This window comes from Pseudonaja textilis, chromosome 9 (genome assembly GCF_049901715.1).
Source record: "Pseudonaja textilis isolate UNSWEBS1 chromosome 9, rPseTex1.2, whole genome shotgun sequence".
NCBI lineage: Eukaryota > Metazoa > Chordata > Lepidosauria > Squamata > Elapidae > Pseudonaja > Pseudonaja textilis.
The window spans coordinates 6,475,275-6,493,275 of NC_141998.1; the positions used below are offsets into that span (position 1 = coordinate 6,475,275).

Consider the following 18,001-nt stretch of genomic DNA (forward strand, 5'->3'; position numbering starts at 1 on the left):
ATTCGCTTCCAAAGATTCGCTTGCTCTGTAAAAGCATTTTTTTCTCTGTGGCGCTGAATTCCTTCTTACATTTTGTCTTATTTGAGCATTGCATTGGCAAGCCATTTGATCTCCGCTGCACCTCCACACCAGAGGGCCCTCATTCCACTGGTTTGGGCACAGCCGCTTAATAGGTTTCATTGCTCATTCGCTATTCATCTAGCAAAGTCAATTTTGATTCTTTGGCTTTCTGTACCCGTTCGGTTTCTCCACTTCGCCTGAGATTAACTATGCACACATTCCCCACATGTGATGCTGTGTTTTTTGCGGTGGGGTGTGGGGTGTGAAAGTGATATCAATGCTGGACTATCTTATTTTTTGCCGTTGGCAAAATAGTTATGCTGCACCCTATTCACATTCTATATTTCGAAATATAAATGTGATCTAATGAGGCAAACCTGGGGGAGTCTGCATTTTGGAGCATGATTTTTGCTAGCCATGGGAAGCACAGGGACAGATAATTCCTTCCTATGGATGTGTATATGCTGACATGCTTTTAAACTGTTCGTGTCTTGCCCCTGATGGAGACTGAATCTGAGGAAGAGGAGGAACAGCCGACAGGGAGTGGAAGTGTGGCTCGGGAGGTTGTGGAGGAGGCTGGGGAAGGGCAGAGGCCGGCTGACCAGTCGGAGGGGGACCCAGGCCCATCCCCCATCCATCCCAGGTCACGCAGGGAGGAGAGGATCAGGGAGAGACGTGGTCTCCTCGGGAGGAGAGGGCCTTGATCCTCTTCATGGGCTGCAGGTGTGACAACTGAATAAGAGTTTGGACCTGCGTACTGGCAAACGCTGGAAACAAAGCGTGTGAATATCTCCAGTTTATAGTCTCTTTCTGAGTTCGGCATCCTTCCCAGTGTGTGTTATCTGTGGGCATCCTCCAGCTCTTATCTTGCTTGGTTTGTGTTGCTTTTTTCCTTCTTTGTGTAACTGTGCAGGAGTTTTTTTTGTCTTCCTTCAAAGATATTCGGAGCTTGGAAGCAAAGTGAAGGAATAAAAGGGGCTTCACCTGTTTTCTGTGACTGTTCGCTTTGTATCCCACCCTGGGTCATCACATACAGATTCAAGAACCAACTGTTAAAAAGCATAGCTTTACGAGAAGGCTGAATTTGTGCTGCCTACCCATGATTAGCTACTTACTTAGCTAGTCCTTAACTTATGACCACAGTGGAGCACAAAATTTCTGTGGTTAAGTCAGACATTTGTTAAGTGGGTTTTGCCCCATTTTGCGACGTGTTTTGCCACAGTTGTTAAGTGAATCACTGTAGTTAAAGTTAGTAACACGGTTGTTAAATGAATCTTGGCAGAAGGTTACAAAAGAGGTTTCGCACTGCGACTGTCATAGATACATGCCAGTTGCCAAGCGCCTGAAGTTTGGTCCTGTGACCACGGGGATGCCGCAATGGTCATAAGTATGAAAAATGGTTATAAGCCACTTTTTCAGTACCACTGTAACTTGAACAAACTGTTTTAAGTTGAGGACTACTTATACTATTGACTCCAAGGGATTTATTTATACTCAGTGTTAATATTTGTAATAAATAGCTCTATTTTTATTGTGAATGTAAACTCTACAACGTGCTAGTTGTTTCTGGCTCTAGGGGCGGTGCTCATCTTCGTTACAAAAGCCGAAGAGCCAGCGATGTCCGAAGACGTCTCTGTGGTCATGTGGCCAGCATGATTAAACACCGAAGGTGCACGGAACACGGTTCCCTTTCCACCAAAGGTGGTCCCTATTTTTCTACTTGCATTTTTTGCTTGCTTTCGAACTGTTAGGTTGGCAGAAGCTGGGACAAGTAACGGGAGCTCACTCCATTACGTGGCGCTAGGGATTCGAACTGCCGAACTGCCGACCTTTCTGATTGACAAGCTCAGCGTCCTTAGCCACTGAGCTACCACATCCCTTGTATTACGCCTACAAAGGGGTAATACAAGGCTATTCTTTCTCTAGCTTCAAATTGTAGATTTGGGGGGACAATAATGTTCAATACAACTTGCAGAAGATTCCCCCGCTCCCCTTAATGATCTGTGTAAGAGATAAGGAGATCTTATGATGTCAGTCTCTTCTGCATTTGGATCTAGAAGGTTTGCTACTTCAGAAAGACTGGAAGAGGCATTCAGTGGTTAATGCTGAACAATTTGTGCCTTGTTGAAGTGGTCTGTAATTTTCAGGCACTGGCCCTAAATGCGAATGTAATCAAGACGAATGAGCAAAAAGAAATTATAAAGTCCTAGTTACTAAAAGAGGGCAATTTATTTAAAGAATGTAATTTTTTTGTTTTTTAGAAGAGAGAACAGAAGAGATTAAAGATTAATTGCAAGTTTAAAGGTTGTGCTAGTGGCGGTTGAATACCAGGGGGAAAATAAGGGTATTTATGTTACACTGGGTACATATATCGCCACTCGCATTCAAGGATTTAATGCTTTGTTTAATGCTTCTCCGTAATTTGTACCAAAATGATTCTAACTTGGTGCTTTAAATGAGAGCAAACATTCTTATTTTCCTGGGAATTAACCGGCATGTTTGGGGGAGTTTGGCTTTTAAAATATTTGCCTAAAAAAGCAATTATGCTGCCAAAATAGAAGATACTTAGGATATCCTTGACAATGCTTGGGAAAACAGAGTGATCGAAAGGGTGAGCTCAGAGTCTGCAGCATATTGTCGTCTCTGGATGCTTAAGCTTCTTGAACTATATGAATTAAGAACGTTTATATATTAGCTTAATTTTTCTAATGCCAAAGTATAAAATATGAAGCTACATAGTGAAGACTTCTCCAAGATATCTTTCTGCTTAGCAGAGAGCAATTCTGGTTAACTTATTGGAGGAAGACTTAGATTATGTTGTAAATCAGTGTAATATTAGCATTGGGACTCATTGTTTTTATGCAGGAAAGGTTATCTGAGGATAGATGAATTTAATTTCTTCCATTTACTTAGCAGATCGTTCCTTTTTCTAGTATTGCTTTGTCTAGATCACTGTGACCAAAATAGATAAAGCTAAGGCTACTATTATTGGGTTCTTTCACTGCACCAAAATTTCAGTTCCCTTTGTAAGGTCCTCAGCAATTATTCAATAGAAACCAGCTCTTCAAGTGTTTAACCTGCCCCCTTTCCAAAATATATCAAGTGGCACCTGCCTTTTAGAACACCAAGGCTCCTGAAATTCATGAACCCTGATCTTCTAGGATTTTGGAAATCTTTGGATGTTACCTTGGACATGGGATTTGAAAATTACTATGGGTATGGTTTATATAATGGATGTTGGGTTTGTCTTTAGCTCCCATTAATACTTTTACTGCTGTGTTCTTTCGATTTGATTTTAAACCCATGTGTGCCAATGAAAGTCATAATTGTGAGATGAGTGGTGATACAATTTGAAATAATAATACAGATGGACATTCTGGCTAAGCCCCTTTCAGTTTTCCTCATCTCCAATATGAAATCAGCATGTAAATATATTTTTAAGGTTACTAGCACCTAGCCAACATGGCTGATCTTGAAAAGTTTAGCAGATTAGTATTTAGATGAGAGACCACTAAAATCTCATGGCTGTATGTTAGATTATGAAAAAATAGAGAATACGCTCAAAGAGGGCAAACCATTTCCACATTACTACAGGAAAACGGCATCGATGGGTCTGTGAAATCACTCAAAGTATGACATGTATGATGGGAGACTTTATCTTGTCTCATTTTAACCTGCACCAACCTTAAGAAGCTAAGTTGGGTTCAGAGGGGGACTATGGCTCCAAGAACATTTGATAGATTCCATCTTTTTAAGCAGGAATTTGGACCTTTCTGTCTTAACTTTGCCCCTAAATCCAAATTCAGTAATAAAACCATTCAGGTTAAGCCCTCTCATCCAAAGCAATTACAAGTATTGCTTTAGTTACTAATTTTAATCTGGTTATTGATTTAGTCATTTAAACCTCCTGCTGATTTCGACAAATGGTTCCCGGGAAGAGTCAATAATTAGTGTTTGAGTGAAAAATAATCTAGGAAGCTATTGCGGTCTTTTGTTGTTTGCTGTAAAAAGTGTATATTTTTTGTCCTAGAAGACAAACAAAGCTACAGCGAGAGAAAAATTATAGCTTTCCCTCATCTTGGCAGGAGTTGGATAGAGGCATTGTTTCTAAATCCTTGTTAGCTTTGCCAAAGATGCTTTCTTTAGCAGAGTAGCCTGATATTTAAAAAGTACTTAAAAGTACTGTTTGATTAGAAGCAATCAAGGGACAAACTGTGTATATACTAAAAGACATTATGCTTTTATATTAGCTGATGATAAGTTACAGTATGGCACTACTTATAAAGAACAACAATAGCAAAGATAATTTGATTGGGTTCCACAACAAGTGCAGGAACAAATTAAACTTCTGAAAGTTTTTTATCCGGAGTGCCCAGTAGAAAAGTAGGGTGACATGCAGATGGGCAATGGGGACAGAATTCTGGCTAGAAAGGAGAGAGAGAGAGAATGAGGGGGGAGAGAGAGAGGGAGAGAGAATGAGGGGGAGAAAGAAAGAGGGAGAGAGAGGGAGGGAGAGAGAGAGAGAGAATGAGGGAGAGAGAATGAGGGGGGAGAGAGAATGAGGAATACATAGAAAAGTAGGGATGGAGGGAGGCAAAGATATTACTGTGTGAGTGCTAGAAAGTAGGTAGATGGCCCCAGATCAGGAAGAAGGCTGGGTGATAGGGATGAGTAGTGTATTTCAACCTCATTGAGCATGGATCTCGTCACCCCTGAAGGTTATGCTTTTTGCACACTCTTCCAATTAAATTCTTAAAAGTTGCTTGATAGTGTAACATTAGCCTTTAACCTCTATGGGATTTCTCAATCACCCAGGTCATGGTTGGACCAAAGATGCTTTCTCCAAAAGGCAACTCCGCTCCCGCCCCTCTTTGAAAATGTTTTGCTTATCACTCGAGAAACTTCTTCAGACCTGGGATCGAAAATCAGGGAAGTCCAGCAGCCTTTTGGAAAAAGCACCTTTGGGACGTTGGCCTTTAATCAAAATATTTTACAATAATTTGCTCAGACATTTTTAGGAAAGGGCCGGTGCTTCCTGCCTGCTGACATTCTTCTGATGGTTCTGAATAGGGGCTCGATATTTATATGAGCCCAGAAACTGTGTTTTGTTAAGCTGGGTTTTAAAGAGCGTTTTATAAATAAATCATTGAACTTTTGCACTCTGAAGTTCTTGCTTTGAGCGCCATTAAACCTGGGTCTCAATAAAAGGGCAGGAATAAAAGCAGGAAGCAGATCTAGGGTCAGCCATAAACAGATGCTCTGCTCAAAGTATGGGGAATATTTATTTATTTATTTATTTATTTATTTATTTATTTGTCAAATGCTTACAATATAATAGAAATAAGAATAAACATAAATTTAAATACATGAAATAGGAACTAATAATTGAGGACAATAGGACAGGGACGGTAGGCATGATTATGCACTTATGCACGCCCCTTACAGACCTCTTAGGAAAGGGGTGAGGTCAATAGAGGTTAGTTTGAGGGTAAAGGAGTGGGAGGGTTTGAGCAGGTGACAACAGAATCAGGTAGTGAGTTCCAGACAGTGACCACTCTGTTGCTGAAATCGTACTTCCTGCAATCAAGCTTGGAGCGGTTTACATTTAGTTTATATCTGTTGTGTGCTCTTGTGTTGTTGTGCTTAAAGCTGAAATATTCATTAACTGGTAAGACGTAACATATGATTTTATGTACTATGCTTAAGTCCAATCTTAGACGGCATAGTTCAAGGTTGTTTAGGCCTAGAATATCAAGCCTGGTGGTGTAGGGTATTCTGTTGCGAACAGAGGAATGTAGTACTCTTCTGGTAAAATACTTCTGGACTCGCTCAATTGTATTGATGTCTGATATACAATGTGGATTCCAGACAGCGGAGCTGTATTCAAGTATTGCTCTAGCAAAGGTTGTGAATACCCTAGTTAGCAAAACAGTACTACCAGAGGAGAAGCTTCATAAGACCAGATTTACAACTCTAAAAGCCTTTTTGGCAGTGCTGTTGCAGTGAACTCTGGCACTTAGGTCATTCGATATAACATACCATGAGGGCAATTATAATTAAGGAGGTTAGACTAGAAGACCTCCAAGGTCCCTTCTAACCCCAACCCTTCTGTGACCTGATCTCACAGGGATAAGAAAAAAAACTTGGAAATAATCCAGTGTTTCTAAACCTTGGCAGTTTGAAGATGTGTGGATTTCAACTCCCAGAATTCTCAGCCAGCATAGAATTCTGGGAGTTGAAGTCCACACTTCTTCGAACTGCCACGGTTGAGAAACACCGATGGGTTGAATAACTTGTTCCAAGGTGAAACACTCTGTTGTAACCACAACACATCTTGTATACATGCGTCTCTTTCAGTCTTCCTCACATCCACTTTGGGCTAACTACTCAAAGAGTGATGGTGTGCTATGAAGAGCTGAACAGGAGTTAGGTTTTGGTTTATAGTTTTCCCATTCTTCATTCCTTTATACTTGTGTTGCAAGTCTTTCAGAACAACAACAACAAAAATAAAAATGCCTGGGAGCTAAACTATTGTGCTCCAACCGTGTTATGTTTGATTACTCAGTCTCCCTTTTCATCAATCCTGTAAAACAGACTCCATCCCTGATTCGCTCAGGAGGAAAACATTAAGTTAAAATGCCTTGTGAGGTTGACATTTGGGCTTTCTGCAGCTGCAAAGAGCACTGAGAGTAACCAATGCCTTAAACGTATCATTCATCACAAAGGGAAATTTGGAAGGGTGCGGATAAACCAAGCAACCGAGGGAAAGAGGAAAAAAATGTTTTTAAAAGCTCACTTTTTCATCTGCTGTTTTATGCAATTAAAACCCCAGTTAGAAGAGGGCAATGATGTAGCCTCGCAGGACCGTTACTGAAATTGCTAGCAAACACGGGCCATTAATTTGAAAAAGTACATGCACTTGAATTGAGGTGGATGGGCTTGTTTTGATCATGCTGCCAGATTTGATGGCACAGTACAAAAGCATCGTTTTATAGCAACTAAAGTTCCTTGTTGCCAGACCAGGGAAAATGCAATCGTAAATTGCATTAACAGAGGGATACAATCAAGATCAAGTGAGGTACTAATACCACTCTATAAAGCCTTAGTAAGACCACACCTAGAGTACTGCATCCAGTTTTGGTCACCACACTATAAAAAAGATGTTGAGACTCTAGAAAGAGTGCAGAGAAGAGCAACCAGGATGATGAGGGGACTGGAGACTGAAACATATGATGAACGGTTACAGGAACCAGGCATGGCTAGTCTAGTGAAGAGAAGGACCAGGGGAGACAGGATAGCAGGCTTCCAATATTTGAGGGGCTGCCACAGAGAGGAGGAAGGGGTCAAGCTATTTTCTAAAGCACCCGAAGGTCAGACAAGGAACCATGGATGGAAACAGATCAAGGAGAGATTCAACCTGGAAATAAGGAGAAATTTTCTGACAATGAGACCGATCAACCAATGGAACAGAAGTTGCCTTCAGAAGTTGTGGGAGCTTCATCACTGGAAGTTTTGAAGAAGAGACTGGACGGCCATCTATCAGACATGGTGTCGGGTCTCCTGCTTGGGCGGTAGTTGGACTAGAAGATGACCCTTCCAACTCTGTAAATCTATAAAATCAAAAGTGCAATACCTTATCAGGTAGGAAATGTATGGTTTCTGCCCAAACAGGGTTATTTTTTTAAACAGCATTTCCCCTTCCTATTTTACCGCTGCCTACATGCATATGAAATCTCACCCATTTTAAATTGTTACGTCTGGTCCCAAAGGTTGGTCTATCTAGAAGGAATAGACTGAGAATGATTTTAGCAAAAAAAATAGCAGCTTTGGCATGAATTGGAAGGCAGACTTAGTGTTAAATCTCATCCATGTTTCTTTATAGTATGGTGATGGGACCACATTTGAAATACTGCATCCAGTTCTGGTCACCATGATACACAAAGAGATGCTGAGACCCTAGAAAGAGTGCCGAGAAGAGCAACAAAGACTATAAAGATCTGGAGGCTAAAACACAAAGAACAGCTAAGTTACTGTTAGCTGCGAAGTTGTGTCCGACCCATCGTGACCCCATGACCTTCCTGTCCTCTACCATCTTCTGGAGTCCATTTAAGCTCACGTCAACTGCTTCAGTGATTCCAGCCAGCCAGCTCACCATGGTTCTTACATTCCACGTTCTTATGGAGAATAGATCTTTACAGCTAAGGGAACTAGGTATATTGGTCTAAGGAAGAAAAGGACTAGAGCAGGGGTCTTACAACTTGACAGCTTTAAGATGTGTGGACTTCAACTCCCAGAATTCCTCCTCCAGTCATGTTAGCTCAGGAATTCTGGGAGTTGAAGTCCAACAAAGTCAAAGTTGCCAAGTTTGGAGACCTCTGTCCTATAGATTTCTTTATATTGACTAAAAGTCTACACTACCTCATTGAGCCACCAGGGGCACTATTTATTTTACATTACATTACACCAGGGGTCTTCAAACTTGACAGCTTTAAGACTTGTGGACTTCAACTCCCAGAATTCCTCCTCCAGTCATGTTAGCTCAGGAATTCTGGGAGTTGAAGTCCACAAGTCTTAAACTTGCCAAGTTTGAAGACCCTTGGATTAGAGGGTGACATAATAGCAATCTTCCAGTGTTTGTGGGGGCTGTTCTCCAGAAGCACCATGGGGAAGGATCAGAAGTAACGGGTGGAAGATCATTAAAGAGAAATCCAATCTAGAACCAAGGAGAAATTTTCTGACGGTAAGAACAAGTAATTAAATGGAGCAGCTAAAGGATTCCAGCTTCGCCAATGGGGGTGCTTGAAATTGGCAACAAAAAGTCACATGTGACCACAGGACACCGCAACCGGTCACAAATGCAAGCCAGTTGCCAACCACCTAAATTGTGATCTTGGGAGGATTGTAAGTGCAAGCATCATAATTTTGAACTGTCCTTAAACAACCTGTTATAAGTTGACAACTACTTATATTTTGAAGTTTAGGCATGATTGTCAGTACTTAGAGAGACGGCATGACAGACGCCCCCTCTCCCAGTGATGGGATTCAACATTTTTTACTACTCGGTCTGTGGATGTGGCTTGGTGGGTGTGATTTGGTGGGCATGACTTCGTGGCAGGGGAAGGTTACTACAAAATCCCCATTCCCTCCCCACCCCACTAACCTGCTTTCCAGCTCCGTTCTCCTGTGCAGGGCAACCAAAGAAGACCCAGCCAATCAGCTGGAACTCAACGGGTGGCAGAGCATAGAGGGGGGCAGGGCCAGTCAGAGGCAGTATTTGCTGGCTCTCCGGACTACTCAAAATTTCTGCTACGCCAGAACCAGCTGAATACCACCTCTGCACCCAGCCCAGGATTTGATGTCAAGGCGGCTTTTTACAAGTTTGAAAATTAGGAGTGGAGGAAGGTGTGAAATTTCTCCAAAGCAAAATGAGAACAGGAATGCTGGCCGGCTGTTATTCCTGTTTTGGCAGGAATGGAATATTTTAGAAGCAGGGCATGAGAAATCGATGGACACCCCATGGCACTGCGTTCGCAAGCCCTCTTCGAGCAATTGGGCGGGAAAAATAATATCGGAAGCAGCCGGAGAAAGGAGTGTGTCATCCACTTATGACTGTAATTGATCTCAGAATTACAGCTGTCGGTCATGCTAGCCATTAAGTAGGTCACCACGTGACCGTTCCTGGTTTTATAATGTTTTTTGCAGCAGTCATTAAGTGAATCTATTGTCATCAATGGTCTATTTTGCCAAAAGTAAATGTTGGTTTTCCCAAAGGTGCTTTTTTCAAGAGGCAACTGGACTTTCTGGTTTCTCTTTGAAGACATTTTGCTTCTCATCCAAGAAGCTTCTTCAGCTCTGAGTGGATGGTGGGGAATGGAAGGATTTATATTCCTTGCAAACAGCTGGTCATTTGTCTCTCTTTTAGTCAGAGAGTCATTGAGGCCACTTGGAGGTTTATCTGTGTCCTCAGGGTCACCTGAGTGGTGCAAATGGTTCTTGTAGTCTGCAATTTTTCCTCTGGAAATCCATTTCTATTCCTGCACTATTCCAAGGGTGTTCACCCCAAATTGTATGGCTAAAAGTCCATGGAGATTCTCAGACATCCAGGTCATGGTTGTCCCAGGATTTATATTCAGCTTTCTGCAAGGAGTATAAATCCCAGTCAGAGTTGAAGAAGCTTCTTGGATGAGAAGCGAAATGCCTTCAAAGAAAAACCAGAAAGTCCAGCTGCCTCTTGAAAAAAGCACCTTTGGAACAACCATGACCTGGAGGACGGAGAATGTCCATAGACATAAATGCCAATTTCCATTTTTTTTTTAAATAACATAAATTGTGTGAGGGATACAGCAACGGCCATAAATGTGGACCGGTTATTGAGTGCCTAAAATGCTAGCATGTGATTCTTATGGGGTGGGGGGAGGATCAGAACTTTGAATTTGGGTTGAAAGTAACCCTAGGGAGGCTCTTCGTGACTTTGAAAAGTTGCTAAGTGGCTGATCGTAAGTTGGTGAGTACCTGTATATGCGTTGGTGTCTTTCTCTGACCTCTTTATATGATCAGGGAACGTCGATATAAAGGAAGGAAAGGAAAGAGCCACTATAATCATAACGCATTCCATAGTTGGTTGTAAAGAAACTGCTTTGGGCCAAAGGCCCATTTGTTACTTCAAGAATGGGTGGTGAGCACACTCACAAAATGGAAGAAATAGGAGGCTTCCCGTAGTTGCTTCCAGGGTCATGATCAGACACAAATCAGACATCAATTAAAAAAAAAAAAGTGATTAGTTCCGCTGCATGCTTTATATCGTCCCAATGGGACATGTATGAACTATTGAAGGCATTGCTACAAGTAAAATTGATGTTATAAATAGATTGTTTTATATTGTGGCTTATTGCATGCCAATTTTACCACAGAGGTTCAAAAGTTGGACTCTTTTAATAGTTGGTTTGGTTCTGTTGCTGTATAAAAATTGAACTGCTCGGCTTGCCTTATAAGAAGAAGGTGCCTTGGTTAAATGTTAAAATAAAGCTACTTGAGAGTAAAACAGACTGGAATGAAAGGCAGGGAAGATTATTATTATTTTTTAGCAGAGAATAAAAATAGTCCCCTGTCAGAGAAATTTGATCCTTGATTTTGTCCCTTGGCTGGCTGTTGGACGAGATACTTTCTCCCAAGAAAGCAAAAATATATGTTTCTGTTAACTGTGAAAGCAAAGAATTCCTCCTTCAACCCAAATGACTTGTTTCTAACCAACAAAAGGAGCATTTGACAATGAGCTGGTGCTCAGATTGCAGAGAAATGGGGGGGGGGGATGATTGATTCCTGCATATCCCCTCCCTCCCCCAAAATAACAAAGACAATAGTTTGGGTTAAAGCCCTTTCTTACCCCTGCAGTTTCGGACTTCCACATTCAATAGCTCTGCTTCAAAGAGAGGCTTGTAACTGAAAGAATTTCCATCTTGCTGCTTTAACGTTAAATCGAAGATTCCGAATCTTTGGGATTCCTCTAATTGCTTGCTTTCCCACTCCTTTGCTTTTTTAAAAAAATTTTTGGGGAGAGTCCTTGCGTTCTGTGGAACACACCTCATCTCAGGTGCCTGACAATCTTGAAGGAAGAGGTACACAGAGGTGAGAAAGGACGGGTCTCACCTGAACAGGAGGGGTCTTGGCATGTGGTGACCAGCATGAGAACAGCAACAGCAGTGGAGCTCAAATGCAGAGAGAGCTTCTAGCAGCAGTAACAGGAACAGCAGCAAAGAAAAGAGGGGGTGGGGAAACCCAGGTCTTGGTCTCTCTCTCTCTCCCCTCCCTCCCTCCCTCCCCCCTCTCTCTCTCTCTTTCTCTCTCTCTCTCTCTCTGCATCTCCAGGTCTCAGAAAAAGGATTAAGCTCTGGCTAAACTCTTGCCAAGCAGAGACAAAAGTGATGAGCTTCACGGGGAAGGTGGGGAGCAGAGAGTGAAGGAGGGCTTGCATGGTAAATCCTCCCTGCACAAAGTGTAGAAGGTGAAAACTGGCTGGCTGAGAGTGGCTGGCAGCCCGGGGAAGCAACAAGGCAGCGGAGGAGGGAATATCTCTGGCTCCTTTGCTGGAGTCTTGCAAAGGAGCGAAATGTTGAACGTCGCTTCTTTTCAGCTCAAGTTGCGCCGGCGAGCCTGGGAACTCGGGGAGCACGGGGTGATGGTTCCTGAAATGCAAGAGGAGAAGCTGGCCTTGGTGGTGACTGTTGGAGGGGCAGAGATGTAGTGGATGGCACACCCTTCATCATGGGCACCGAAGGCTCACAGGTAGACATGGGTGGACTTGGCTTGTCAGGAGGAAGAAATGGAGCGTCTGCCGCCACCAACGATACTTTCGTGAGGAAAAGCCAAGTGGAGAAGACAAAAATGTCCTTGCGTGTGGTGATGGCTGCCTTGTTGGTGCTTCTCATCCTCTTCACCCTACTGGGCAACCTGCTCGTGTGCCTGGCGGTGATCAAATTTAGACACCTACGCTCCAAGGTGACCAACTTCTTTGTCATTTCCTTGGCTGTTTCAGACCTCTTTGTGGCTGTGCTGGTGATGCCCTGGAAAGCGGTGGTGGAAGTGGCTGGTTTCTGGCCCTTTGGGGCTTTCTGTGACATTTGGGTGGCCTTTGATATCATGTGCTCCACAGCATCCATCCTCAACTTGTGCATCATCAGCATGGACCGCTACTGGGCCATTTCTAGCCCCTTCTGCTATGAACGGAAGATGACTCCGCGGGTAGCTTTCGTGATGATCGGGGTGGCTTGGATGCTCTCCATCCTGATCTCATTCATCCCTGTCCATCTGAGGTGGCACAAAGCCAGGAAGCTCCTTCCTGGTGAGGAACCAGGCTCCAACCTCACCTGGACCCTCGAAGGGAACTGTGATTCTAGCCTCAACAGAACCTATGCCATCTCCTCATCCTTCATCAGTTTCTACATTCCTGTCGCCATCATGATCGTGACATACACCCGGATTTTCTGCATTGCTCAGAGACAGATACGAAGGATCTCTTCTCTGGAGAGGGCTGTGGAACATGCCCAGAGTTGCCAAAGCAGTGAGTGTTCCCACGAGGTCTCCTTGAAGAACTCCTTTAGAAAAGAAACCAAGGTCCTGAAGACTCTTTCTATCATAATGGGAGTTTTCGTCTTCTGTTGGCTTCCTTTCTTTGTGCTCAACTGCATTGTGCCGTTCTGTGATCCCGACCTTCATAGAATGGGGAAGCTCCCCTGCATCAGTGACACCATTTTCAACATCTTTGTCTGGTTTGGCTGGGCAAACTCCTCTCTCAATCCCATCATCTATGCCTTCAATGCCGACTTCCGGAAGGCTTTTGCGGCCATCTTGGGCTGCGGTCGCTTGTGTCCCAGCAATGCCGTGGAGACAGTAAACTTCAGCAACGAGTTGGTTTCCTACCATCATGATACCACCTGCCAGAAAGACCCCGGGACTTTAAGTTACCCACACTTTCTCCCTCATGGTATAACTCTTCCAGGGGAGGAGGAAGATCTGGGGTTGGGTAAGGTCCCCCAATCATCTCAGGGTAACAGTGCGGCTGTTTCGTCGGCCATTATTCATGTGGAGTATGACATGGATCTCTCACTGGAGAAGATATCTCCCTTTGCCACCAGTGCAATGGATGAAGAGAGAACCAAGGATGATCATGCAGAGGAAGATAGAAGGAGCGTCCACGAACCTTTTCCGTGGGTTGGATGAAAATGGTGGCCGCCTGTGAGGAGAAAAGGGACCAGGCCTAATGAAATCATTGTGTAGATCTATCTCATCAAAAACAGATATCGATGTGTATCTCATTAGAAAGTATTTCTGGAGGGATAATTAGCTTTGTCTGTTGTAGCAAAACTTCACACACACACACAAGTTTCTTGTGGCATTTTAAAAGCTATTAGGGCATGAGGAACCACAGAGGACTACATCATGTCTGTGATGAATTATTATTCAGAAACTTTGATGACAGAATAAATAGCTAGCTTTTAAAGGGTCCCAAGACTTTACCCAGTGTTTTTAGTAATTATGCCGCTGACAATCTTCAATCATTAGATAGAGAAATTAGAGAAAGAGAAGAAAATTACTCTAAATGGTGTTTCCTCTCGCTTATGGATAGGTGTAAATAGAGTGCCACAGTTATTTGCATGGCTTAAAATGAAATCTGGTTCATATCACATTTTAAAAAAGGGAAAAATAGAAATGTTGGCCATTAGGACATAACCTCCAAAATACGTGATTTTATTAAGCTAATTTGTAGGCGTTGGAATTACACAATGACCCTACGGGATGATAATTCCTACAGGGTTTGCAAGAACTACAGATATGCTTTGTTAATGAAAGTAATCCTCATTTGTATCATTTGGCTTCATTTTGAAGGCTGTTTTTCCTGAAACCAGTTGCAGTTCCAAAATGACAGGTTGTAGATAATTTTCATATCTTTTGACACCCAACTAGCTGCAGAGCTTCCATCTTACAGGATAATTTTTAAGAGGGTTCTTTGAAGAAAGAACATACGGGAAAGACTTTCCTGTCCTCTGGGAAGAAATTACAAGTAACCGATCACCGAAATTGACTTGAAGGATGGTTTAGTGTGTGGTTTCAATGAAAAAATGTATGTTTTTAACTGTCCTTATAGTAAAAAGGAGTAAATGATATCTACAACTGAAATATATAAAAAGTCTGTACTCATGAGACATATACAGAACATGTTTTAAGCAAGGTTGGACTATTTTTTATCCAAACCTTACCTCTAACTCCTTATTTTTATAGCAGGATTAAAAGAATCAAATACCATCCTTTGGATGCTCTGGAAGAGGATCACATAGTTGACATGTGATATGCAATAGTTAATATGGCTAAATAATGTTGCAGCTTTGTCATGCCTCTTGATTGCTGCAGGCAAAAAAAAATATTCCAAATAAATCAGTAAACTACTTATCTGGAGGGCAGCATCTAAGAGAAAAGATGTATTGTTAGATGAAGAACACAAGCTATGTTAATCTTAACGGAGTCATGATGAACGTGTAGGAAATACAGTATTGTGTAAAGGCATCCTTGTTTGTTGCTTCTCCTTCATACAAGAGTTGGATAAACTTTCTGTGGCTGGTTGCCTCCTTTCTGATTCCTATTTATTCCTTCATTTTTGGCTCTTGATAATCAGGAGAACGTGACTGAAAACATTCAGGTTTTAGTAATGGTTCTTCATATAAGATGAGTAGTTATGATGCTGTATATTTTTTCACACCATAAAAAACTCTTTTTAAAACATGCCATTGAATATCATGCATTATCAAGGGAGGTCCCAGAAAGGGCTGGGCTCAGATTTTGGGTTTTGAGTGGTGCCTCAGGGCCATACCTCAACTAAACTCCCTGATCTTTGGAAAGGAAATTAATATTTGTCTCCACATTTACCAAGGGACTGCATTTCCATGAATCTAGTCTAATCAATTCCAAAACACCTGTGAAGCAAATTAAACATATACCACGTAGTACACCAGACTCTTGTCTAAAACAGGAAAACATTGCTAGCAGAAGCACAACCAAGAAGCACAACCATCAATATTAGAAATCCTAATAAGTATTTTCTCAAATCCAGGCTATTTAGAGAGACTGGGCGAGAGATATGGTATTGCACCAGCAAGTGATGCAGATAAGAGGACCAATTTTCCATTTGTAAACTGGAACTTAAAAAAAAATATTATTGAATAAGTCTCAAGCAAAGGGGAAGCAGACATGTTTTGTTCATTTCAGCAATGCTTTTCTCCAAGATTAGTTCTGTAAGAGTGACTATACGATGAACGAGGCTGCATAGGAAAATTCTTATAGATGAATCCCAAAGAACTTAATTTGTTAAATGAAAAGAGACAAAAAGGCATTAATGGTTTACTGTTCTACTGACATATTAGTGCCATCTGTCAGAAATGGTGTAGGGTCTCCCGCTTGGGCGGGGGGTTGGACTAGATGACCTATAAGGTCCCTTCCAACTCTGATTATCTGTTATCACATTAAAAAGGGGCATCAGATAATGGATCTTAGGAATCTTTCTGTTTGTTTGGAAGACCAGGAAAGGAAAATAAAATAAAGGGAAGGCATGGTTTTATGGCACCCAATGTAGTTTCTTCAAAGTTTGGTTAAAGAAACCAGAGCATGTGATGTTATCAGTCTAACACATGCCTAGTTCAGCCCTGAATTTAATGTTCTTTGACTGAACATTTGATTTGGATTGGCTGTTAATAACACCCCTGTACCTTATTTCAATAACAATGCCTTTTTACTTAGCTTTTCCTATCTGCGACTTTTAATTATTTCCTCTTTGTGTATTCTCATCCTGTCTGCTAAATTTAGAGTGGCAGGAGGAAAGAAACAGAAAAGAGGAAAGGAGGACAGCTGACTGTTTTCCATATTCAGTGTGACATCAAAGAGAAAGTTGTGCTGCCACTTTTAAACAGAGTGAAGTATCTCCGTTTTCCTGACATTCTATTGTTTGCTAAACATCACTTGTAAAACCAGAAAGATCACTTTCCACATTCTTCTGGTTGGGCAATCTTTGACAAAAAGAAGACACAAAAATAATCAGAACTGGACAATTACTGCAGGATGTCCCATAATCATTGTCAGGTTGTAGTATGGCTGTGGATGGGAGGCTGAAGTATTCAACATACATTTTAAGAAGATACTTGATTGATACCTAGGATGCTGGTAGCATCCGGTATCAACCATCAGTGCCAGTCAATAATATTTGTGATACATTTTTAAATGTTCCGTTGATTGAGTTTTATGTTTAATGAATAAAAGTTTTTTTTAATAATAATAGATAATATTTAATTAATATTAATTAAAATTGATAATAATAATAATATCAAACACAATTCGAAGTCCTGAGACTGGACTTCAGTTTGTTGAACCAAAGAGCTTGGCAACAACAAACTCCAGGATGCAGAACATATAAACTTTCTGACAGTCTTAAATCAGCAAAATCAAATACAAAGGAGAGCAAGAATATGTATGACAAAGAAAAAGAATATTATAAAATATGGGATTTAGTTTATCAATGGCTAGATAGGAAAATAGAGAAATAAAATGCATTGTAATATAAATATAACATAATAGTAAAGATAATACAATGAAATTATATAATTGATTACTAGGGAAAGAATTAAAATTTGCTTGAAAAGGATGGAGTAAATTTGTAGTTAAAGTCTAATGATGATCTAACAGTAAGTCAATATGATACGGATAGGTTTTTTACAAGATGAATTTTAATCTAAACTTGAGAGGGAAAGACTGTTGACATTATGCACAAAAGATATGTACCAACCGACACACTATACAGTTGAAAGAAGGTTTTATTTGTTTTGTGTTTGTGTTTGTTTGCTGTCAAAAATAAAAAAAAATCTATATAAAAAAAAAGAATATGTATGACAGAGCTGCAGGAATTATACACAGCATATTTATGTGTCCCTAATATAAGGTGGTGAAGTTAGAAAGCAGTAATCAGCAACTGTATGTCATCTTCAGGGGTTTATCTACCAGAAGGTCATAAATATTGATAGAAAGCATGTGTCATGCCCCTGTCAGATTCGGAGGGGGAGGCTGATCAGCTGACAGGAAGTGGGAGTGTGGCTCCCTTGGCTGTGGAAGAAACTGGAAAAGGGCAAAGTCTGGCTGGGCAAAGCAGGGGAGAGGTAGAGCAAGGGAGAGGGAATTCGGAGGAAGACCCAGACCCACCTCCTCTTCATCCTAGGGCACACAGGGAAAAATGGAGAAGGGAGCAATGTGGGTTGTGTGGCTTATGGGGGAGGAAGGGCCCTGATTCCCTTCATTAGCTGCAGCTGGGAACACAGTGTTTAAAAGGGGAAGTTGCACACAGCAACTTGTTGGGAGCAAATTGTGAATTATCTGGTATCGTGGAGGCTTATCTGTGTTCCTGGAGTCT

At 41.6% G+C, this 18,001-nt stretch overlaps 1 protein-coding gene across 1 annotated transcript; it reads left to right on the top strand.

Annotated features, from left to right (window-relative positions):
• The first annotated feature begins 12,098 nt into the window (after positions 1-12,098).
• On the top strand, positions 12,099-15,252 carry LOC113445627 (D(1) dopamine receptor-like). Its single transcript, XM_026714979.2, has one exon. It carries the CDS (start codon positions 12,322-12,324, stop codon positions 13,774-13,776), a length of 1,455 nt encoding a protein of 484 aa, XP_026570764.1. The 5' UTR covers positions 12,099-12,321; the 3' UTR covers positions 13,777-15,252.
• Positions 15,253-18,001: the final 2,749 nt, after the last annotated feature.